Source organism: Mustela lutreola, chromosome 10, assembly GCF_030435805.1.
Source record: "Mustela lutreola isolate mMusLut2 chromosome 10, mMusLut2.pri, whole genome shotgun sequence".
NCBI classification, from domain to species: domain Eukaryota; kingdom Metazoa; phylum Chordata; class Mammalia; order Carnivora; family Mustelidae; genus Mustela; species Mustela lutreola.
Window position 1 is genome coordinate 108127756 of NC_081299.1, and position 8774 is coordinate 108136529.

The 8774-nt window shown below is 51.3% G+C and overlaps 1 protein-coding gene across 1 annotated transcript; it reads left to right on the top strand.

The window, feature by feature from the left end:
• Positions 1–902: 902 nt before the first annotated feature.
• Positions 903–7095, top strand: TCHH (trichohyalin). Its single transcript, XM_059138550.1, has 3 exons — positions 903–1040; positions 2012–2514; positions 2563–7095. The coding sequence occupies exons 1-3, from the start codon at positions 903–905 to the stop codon at positions 6953–6955; spliced, it is 5034 nt and encodes a 1677-aa protein (XP_058994533.1). The 3' UTR covers positions 6956–7095.
• The last annotated feature ends 1679 nt before the right edge of the window (positions 7096–8774 follow it).

An 8774-nucleotide genomic window follows, 5' to 3' on the forward strand; every position in this document is an offset into this window, starting at 1 on the left:
TTTCTTTTTTTTTTTTTTTTAAGATTTTATTTATTTATTTATTTGATAGACAGAGATCACAAGTAGGCAGAGAGGCAGGCAGAGAGAGAGAGAGAGGAGGAAGCAGGCTCCCTGTGGAGTGGAGAGCCAGATGTAGGACTCGATCCCAGGACCCTGAGGTCATGACCTGAGCCGAAGGCAGAGGCTTAACCCACTGAGCCACCCAGGCACCTGGCTTCTATCCACTTTAAGATTACTTTCAAATCTTCCTTGACCCTTTGGCTTTCCCCTATTCTCTGTTTGTGTTTTTTTTTTTTTTTTTAAGATTTTATGTATTTATTTGCCAGAGAGAGAGAGCACAAGCAGGGGATGCAGCACGCAGAGGGAGAAGCAGGCTCCCCACTGAGCAAGGAGCCCAATGCTGTACTCCATCCCAGGACCCTGGGATCATGACCTTAGTGAAAGGCAGATGCTAAACCAACTGAGCCACCCAGGTGTCCCTCGCCTATTCTCTTTATTCAGCTATAAAGTAAGAACCTTATGAGTAACAACATATCAAATTTAAATTTCTACACCCTTCTCTTGACTATCTGATCCAACATATGCTAGGGAGCAAGAAGAAAGAGAAGGAAAGGATATGGATAATCTAGATTGAGTGGACAATCAAAAGCTGACTACAAGATAGTCTGAGGATTATTCCCTGCCTTGAAATTTCTCAGAATCTGTCTTCCCCTTTCTAAGTACAATATTTAAAGATAAAAAACTTTGAAAGCCCAGACTGAAAATAGCTACTGGTTGTAAATTTAGAGATCTGACTGAACGAGTATGGATGAGGCCTCCCCAAGATCAGAAACAGAGTTCTGATTCTGAATCCTCTTTCATTCTTCTAGATTTACTTGAACTTGAAGGAAAGAAAAAAAAAAATGTCTCCACTTCTGAGAAGCATCTTCAATATCACTGAAATGTTCAATCAATATGCCTCACATGATTGTGATGGGGCAGCACTAAGCAAAAAAGACCTGAAGAACCTCCTTGAAAGGGAATTTGGAGATGTCCTTCGGGTAAGAAATAATACAAAGAGAAAATCTACTGATTTAGGGTTATAAAATTTCTTCTCAGGAGAGATCATAGCAAAGAATGGCAACATATCCATTTTGTACCATCACAGCTCTACACTACATTCCCTATCCACTTATCTTTTTTTAAGATTTTATTTATTTATGAGAGAGAAAGACCATATGAACTCAAGTGCAGGGGTGTGTGGGGGGGGGTAGAGGAAGAGAGACAAGTAGACTTATGCTGAGTGCAAAGTCCATTGCCAGCTCAAAACCACAACCCTGAGATCATGACCAGAGCAGAAACCAAGTGTCCAGTCTGGTGCTTAACTGAGCAGCTTAGGTGCCTCCACCCCCATTCATTTCTGAGTATTCAGCTGGCATTATAGTCTGAGAACTAAGGAAGTTGTTAGCAACTATTTCATGTACTTGATGGCAATGAATGAACTGTGCATGGGAAGTAACCACCAAAGATGTCAGATCAAACTAAACTTGGAAGGAACTTACATTTATTTCCAAATTTAAATAATTAAAATCAGCCCATTCCCTAGTAAAATGGTGTTAACATGCATGCCTTGTTCTGTTTGCAAACATGGGATAAAAATCGATCAGGAATACTGGCTATTTCAGACAGAAATGGCTGCTGTAAAACTTCATAAATTTCCATTGCATTTCTCTTGAGAATTAGTTCATTCTTAACCAGCTCAAAAGAAGATGGATTCTTTTGACCGGCATTAAATTACAAGTTACAAATTACAAGTTACAAGTTACAAATTACAAGTTACAAAAATTTTCAACAGATGTTTTAAGATGAAGTGTTCACATTTTACACAGGTACAAGACTTAATACATATTGGATGTTTTTCTAATTGCTCTTAGTGTCTTTTGAGTCAGCATATCACAAAACATTCATCGTGGGGAAAGTTTACTACTTGTAAATAGCACATTGTACAATTTTTGTTTTCATTTTTTAATAGAGACCACATGACCCTGAGACAGTAGATCTGATCCTGGAACTTCTAGATCGAGACTGTAACGGGCTCATCGATTTCAATGAATTCCTCCTGTTCGTTTTCAAGGTAGCTCAAGCTTGTTATTATGCTCTCAGCCAGGCCTCCGGGCTGGATGAGAAGAGGGCCAAGTGTGAGGGAAGGGAGAACCCATTACAAGAACGCAGGCAAGAGGACCAAAGGAGATTTGAGCCCCAGGACAGACAATTAGAAGAACGCAGGCAGAAAAGGCAAGAACTGGAGAGGGAACTCGCTGAGGAAGAGAAGCAGCGGCTGCAGAGGCGAGAACCGGAAGAGCGCCTTGAGGAGGAAGAGCATCTGCAGGGGCGCAAGGGTCGGGAGCTAGAGAAATTTTCTAACCAAGAGCAAAGCCAAGAGAGGCGGGAGCAGCGAGAACTCCAGAAGGAAGTGCAGCTGCAAAGGCTAGAGCGCCAAGAGCAACGGGAGCGGGCGCTCCAGGAAGAGGAGCAGTTGGAACCGCAGAGACTCAAGGAGACGCGCTTGCCGCAGGAGCTGAGGCGCGTGCAAGAGAGACGCGAGCAAGAACTGAGGCGCGAGGAGCAGCGCTTGGAGCAGGAACTGCAGCTCAAGCAGGAGGAAAGTCGTGAGCAAGAACTGAGGCGCGAGGAGCCCCGCTTGGAGCAGGAGCTGAGGCGCCAGCAGGAAGAAAGGCGCAAACAGGAGCAGAGGCGGGAGCAGGAGGAGAGACGCCAGCAGCTGAGGCGCGAGCAGGAGAGACGCGCGCAAGAACTGAGGCGCGAGGAGCAGCGCTTGGAGCAGGAACCGCGACTTGAGCAGGAAGAAAGACGTGAACAAGAACTGAGGCGCCAGCAGGAGGAAAGGCGCAAACAGGAGCTGAGGCGGGAGCAGGAGGAGAGATGTCAGCATCTGAGGCGCGAGGAGCAGCGCTTGGAGCAGGAGCTGAGGCGCGAGCAGGAGAGACGCGAGCAAGAACTGAGGAGCGAGGAGCCCCGCTTGGAGCAGGAGCTGAAGCGTGAGCAGCAGCTGAGGTGTGAGCAGCAGGAAAGACGCGAGCAGGAGCTGAGGCGCGAGGAACAGCGCTTGGAGCAGGAGCTGAGGCGGGAGCAGAAGAGACGAGAGCAAAAACTGAGGCGCGAGGAGCCCCGCTTGGAGCAGGAGCTGAGGCGCGAGCAGCAGCTAAGTCGTGAGCAGGAGGAAAGACTCGAGCAGGAGCTGAGGCAGGAGCAGGAGGAGAGACGCCAGCAACTGAGGCGAGAGGAGCAGCGCTTGGAGCAAGAGCTGAGGCGCGAGCAGCAGATGAAGCAGGAGCAGGAGGAGAGACGCGAGCAGCTGAGGCGCGAGGAGCAGCGCTTGGAAAAGCAGCTCAGGCGCGAGAAGGAGCTGAGGCGCGAGGAGCCGCGCTTGGAGCAGGAGGAGAGACTCGAGCAGCAGCTGAGACGCGAGCAGGAGGAGAGACGCGAGCAGCTGAGGCGCGAGGAGCAGCGCTTGGAGCAGCAGCTCAGGCGCGAGCAGGAGCTGAGGCGCGAGGAGCCGCGCTTGGAGCAGGAGGAGAGACTCGAGCAGCAGCTGAGACGCGAGCAGGAGGAGAGACGCGAGCAGCTGAGGCGCGAGGAGCAGCGCTTGGAGCAGCAGCTCAGGCGCGAGCAGGAGCTGAGGCGCGAGGAGCCGCGCTTGGAGCAGGAGGAGAGACTCGAGCAGCAGCTGAGACGCGAGCAGGAGGAGAGACGCGAGCAGCTGAGGCGCGAGGAGCAGCGCTTGGAGCAGCAGCTCAGGCGCGAGCAGGAGCTGAGGCGCGAGGAGCCGCGCTTGGAGCAGGAGGAGAGACTCGAGCAGCAGCTGAGACGCGAGCAGGAGGAGAGACGCGAGCAGCTGAGGCGCGAGGAGCAGCGCTTGGAGCAGCAGCTCAGGCGCGAGCAGGAGCTGAGGCGCGAGGAGCCGCGCTTGGAGCAGGAGGAGAGACTCGAGCAGCAGCTGAGACGCGAGCAGGAGGAGAGACGCGAGCAGCTGAGACGCGAGGAGCCCCGCTTGGAACAGGAGAGGCTGAAAGAGCAGCTCAGGCGCGAGGAGCAGCTGAGACGCGAAGAGCCGCGCCTGGAGCAGGAACTGAGACGTGAACAGGAAGAGAGACTCGAGCAGCAGCTGAGACGCGAGCAGGAGGAGAGACGCGAGCAGCTGAGGCGCGAGGAGCAGCGCTTGGAGCAGCAGCTCAGGCGCGAGCAGGAGCTGAGGCGCGAGGAGCCGCGCTTGGAGCAGGAGGAGAGACTCGAGCAGCAGCTGAGGCGCGAGCAGGAGGAGAGACGCGAGCAGCTGAGACGCGAGGAGCCCCGCTTGGAACAGGAGAGGCTGAAAGAGCAGCTCAGGCGCGAGGAGCAGCTGAGACGCGAAGAGCCGCGCCTGGAGCAGGAACTGAGACGTGAACAGGAAGAGAGACTCGAGCAAAAGCTGAGGCGCGAGCAGGAGGAAAGACGTGAGCAGCTGAGACGCGAGGATCCCCGCTTGGAACAGGAAAGGCGGCAAGAGCAGCTCAGGCGCAAGCAGCAGCTGGCTGAGGAGGCGGTGGAACAGGAAGAGGCCGAAGAGCGGGGCAAGAGCCGCACCCCAAGGTGGCAGTGGCAGCTCGAAAGTGAGGCAGAAGCTCGTCAAAGCAAAGTCTACTCCAGGCCCTGCTGGCAGGAGCAGAAGCACTGCCCGGAGCGGGAGGAGAAGAGGCGGCGCCAGGAGCGCGAGCGGCAACTCCGGGAGCAAGAGGAGGGCGACCAGTGGCAGCGCGGGTTCCGGCCCCTCTGGGAGGAGCGCGAACTGCGGCTGCAGCGGGAGGAGCAGGCACGCCTGCAGAGGGAGGAGGAAGAGCCGCGCCCCGATTTCAGATGGCAGTGGCAGGCTGAGAAAGAAAGCGAGAGGCGCCGCCAGAGGCTGTCGGCCAGGCCCGCGTCGCAAGAGCTGCGGGAGAAGCAGTTAAGAGCGGAGGAGCGGCAGGCGCGGGAGCTGTTCTGTGAAGAGGAGGAGCAGCGCCCCCAGCGACTCGAGAGGGAGCTGGAGCAGGAGGTCCGTAAGGAGAAGCAGCTCCAGTTGGAGGAAAGCTTCCAAGAGGACCGAGAGAGGAAGCTACACCAGGAAGACCAGCGCCACGACCAAAAATGGAGGTGGCAAGCAGATGAGGAAAGCCAGAGACGCCGCCACACAGTGTACGCCAAGCCAGCTGAAAGAGAGCAGCTGAGGGAAGAAGAGCAGCTGCAGAGGGAGGAACGCGAAAAGAGGCGCCGCCAGGAGCAGGAGAGACAATATCAGGAGGAAGAGCAGCTGCAGAGGGAGGAACGCGAAAAGAGGCGCCGCCAGGAGCGGGAGAGACAATATCGGGAGGAAGAGCAGCTGCAGCAGGAGAAAGAGCAGCTGCAGAGGGAGAGGAGGCGCGAACAGCGCGACAGACAATATCTGGAGGATGAAGAGCTGCAGCGCCTAGACGGGAAGCGGCAATTCCAGGATGACGATCAGCGCGGTGATCTGAAATGGCAGTGGCAACCAGAAAAGGAAAATGAAGTTCGTAATCATAGGGTTTACTCCAAACGCAGAGAGAACGAAGAAAAGATTCAGGAGGACGACAAGAAGTTCCGCCAGGAGGAGCAGCTCCTGCAGGAAAGGGAGGAACAGCTGCGCCGCCAGGAACGCGACAGAAAGTTCCGTGAGGAGGAGCAGCTCCTGCAGGAAAGGGAGGAACAGCTGCGCCGCCAGGAACGCGACAGAAAGTTCCGGGAGGAGGAGCAGCTCCTGCAGGAAAGGGAGGAACAGCTGCGCCGCCAGGAACGCGACAGAAAGTTCCGCGAGGAAGAACAGCAGCTGCGCCGCAGGGAACGTGAGCAACAGCTTCGCCAGGAGCGAGACAGAAAGTTCCGAGAGGAGGAGCAGCTCCTGCAGGAAAGGGAGGAACAGCTGCGCCGCCAGGAACGCGACAGAAAGTTCCGCGAGGAGGAGCAGCTCCTGCAGGAAAGGGAGGAACAGCTGCGCCGCCAGGAACGCGACAGAAAGTTCCGCGAGGAAGAACAGCAGCTGCGCCGCAGGGAACGTGAGCAACAGCTTCGCCAGGAGCGCGACAGAAAGTTCGGCGAGGAGCAGCTCCTGCAGGAAAGGGAGGAACAGTTGCGCCGCCAGGAGCGCGACAGAAAGTTCCGTGAGGAGGAGCAGCTCCTGCAGGAAAGGGAGGAACAGCTGCGCCGCCAGGAACGCGACAGAAAGTTCCGCGAGGAGGAGCAGCTCCTGCAGGAAAGGGAGGAACAGCTGCGCCGCCAGGAGCGCGACAGAAAGTTCCGTGAGGAGGAGCAGCTCCTGCAGGAAAGGGAGGAACAGCTGCGCCGCCAGGAACGCGACAGAAAGTTCCGCGAGGAAGAACAGCAGCTGCGCCGCAGGGAACGTGAGCAACAGCTTCGCCAGGAACGCGACAGAAAGTTCCGCGAGGAGGAACAGCGCCTGCAGGAAAGGGAAGAACAGCTGCGCCGCCAAGAGCGCGACAGAAAGTTCCGTGAGGAAGAACAGGAGCTGCGTCGCAGGGAACGTGAGCAACAGCTTCGCCAGGAGCGAGACAGAAAGTTCCGCGAGGAGGAGCAGCTCCTGCAGGAAAGGGAAGAACAGCTGCGCCGCCAAGAGCGCGACAGAAAGTTCCGTGAGGAAGAACAGGAGCTGCGTCGTGAGCAACAGCTTCGCCAGGAGCGAGACAGAAAGTTCCGCGAGGAGGAGCAGCTCCTGCAGGAAAGGGAAGAACAGCTGCGCCGCCAGCAGGAGGAGCAGCAGAGGCGCCGTGGCCAAGTCTGGGAAAAAGGAGACATGGGCAGTCAGCAGTCTCTGGAGCCTGGCAAGCGTCAGTTTGCCAGTGTCCCGGTGCGCTCCAGCCCTCTCTATGAGTACATCCAAGAGCAGAGATCTCAGTACCGCCCATAGAAGATGCTGCCAATATCCGGACACCTACCAAAGCTTCCAGCAAAAGAAAATGAGGAACACTGGATACCAAATGACTCAAATGTTTCTGGTTGTGGGAGAACTCTCTGATGTTCCAAAATCTTTTTTTCCAAAACCTTAAAGTACACTTATTTCATGAACCTTTTACTCTTGCCTTTTATTCTTCCTGAAATAATTCTTTACTGCAGGGTGTCTTTGCTCTTTGGTGCAGATATGGTGTGCATTTTTTTAAAACATAAATAATTTGTTTAAGGAGTTCTGTTTGGAGAACGTTAATCTGTTGCTTTCCAAAGTTGCAAGAATATAATTTAAGATTCAAAAATAACTGGGTCTTTTTTTTTAATAGTTGATCCATCGTTTGGAGAGTTTCAATATTTTTAATGTTCAGTTGGTATTTCTTCTTGAGCCTAAACGACATTAACATTTACCTCCAAATAGACTGGCTTTTGTGACATAATTAGCACAGATTCTGCAAGGGGACTGAATTTTTACAACCTTGAAAGCACAGGGGGAGTGACTTCTACAGAAAAACTCCCTCTGAAATCAACCCCTAATTGGAAGAAAGATCTGTTATGAAGAAGGTTTAGCTTCAAGCCTTAGAATTTGAATTCTTTTTTTTTTTTTCACACTTCATAAACACTTAAAATATCATGGAGCAAAAGCAAGCTGTTTTCTCAAACAACTCCACAGTTCAAATTTTAAAACTCTCTACTGTAGTCTGTAGTGCTCAGTTTCTTTTCCCCCAGTCTTTGATGAGTTTGAGAATTTTACTATCTTTGTTCATTTTAACTGAGAAGGAAACTGCTCAGGATCCTGTAAGCATCTATTTAGCTCTAGAGCCAATAAGCAATCACAGCATTTGGGGGGAGAGAAAGGGAAATTTTGTGAAAAGAAGGGCAAGTTCCTAGAGGCCCTTAGATAAGACCCATCATCCCACAATCCTTTGAGGTCTATTGATACTACCTTGGAGATGTTCTTATTGAAATGATTGGACTATGTAAAAAATAATAAATGTTTGGCAAATAATTATTTTGTCTGTTTTGATTATGCATCAAATCATAGTTCAAGATCTAATGGTCTTAACTGATGTAATATTCCACATAAGGGTATTTGGCTACTATTGTCTGTGTCTAAATATGAAAAAGGAAAAAAAAAAACTATTTTCCCCAACCATTTTTCCCTGTAAGGTTGAACCCTGTATTATTTGCATCTCCAACCTGCAATTCTCTTTCCAAGTGTTTTTATTCTTGACCCCACAGCTTTCTATTCTAGCAGTGACTCACTAGTTAGGACATTATACAACGTTATTTGAATAATGTGTTTATACAAATTATTTGTATAATGTGTTTGTTAATTCTTCCTTTTGATAATACAGCAGTTTTCTTGCTCTCTGGTGTCTGATAAGCCAAAGTAAAAAATTGCTAAAAGTTCAGCTCAATATTATAGAAATTATAGATTATCTATTGACTTAAGCAACATAATCCATGAGGTGACACAGTCAGAAGATGCTTAATACTAATCAGGCCAAAGTATAAAATTGTTATCTAATAATCCAAACCCTCCTGTGCCACCTGCTGAACTCTACATTCAGTACCTTAGTACCTAGGAATAAGTCCAGGAAGGCCCTGATCGAGGAAAGGATCATTTCTAATTGTGAGGGTCATGGGTGAGAAGTTCTAAGTTACAGACACTTAACATTTTGATCAATGGTAGAGACAATAAAGCAAAGCTTATAGCTCCCGAGAATCATTCTGATAGAGTAAGGTGACATTTTCTACAAGAAGCACCGGGCTCTTGCTCA

Coding starts and splice junctions, on each gene's coding strand:
- TCHH (XM_059138550.1), top strand. CDS start 903: ATGTCTCCACTTCTGAGAAGCATCTTCAATATCACTGAAATGTTCAAT. Junction 1,041..2,011: donor AATTTGGAGATGTCCTTCGG/GTAAGAAATAAT, acceptor ATTTTTTAATAG/AGACCACATGACCCTGAGAC. Junction 2,515..2,562: donor GCGCTCCAGGAAGAGGAGCA/GTTGGAACCGCA, acceptor GCAGGAGCTGAG/GCGCGTGCAAGAGAGACGCG.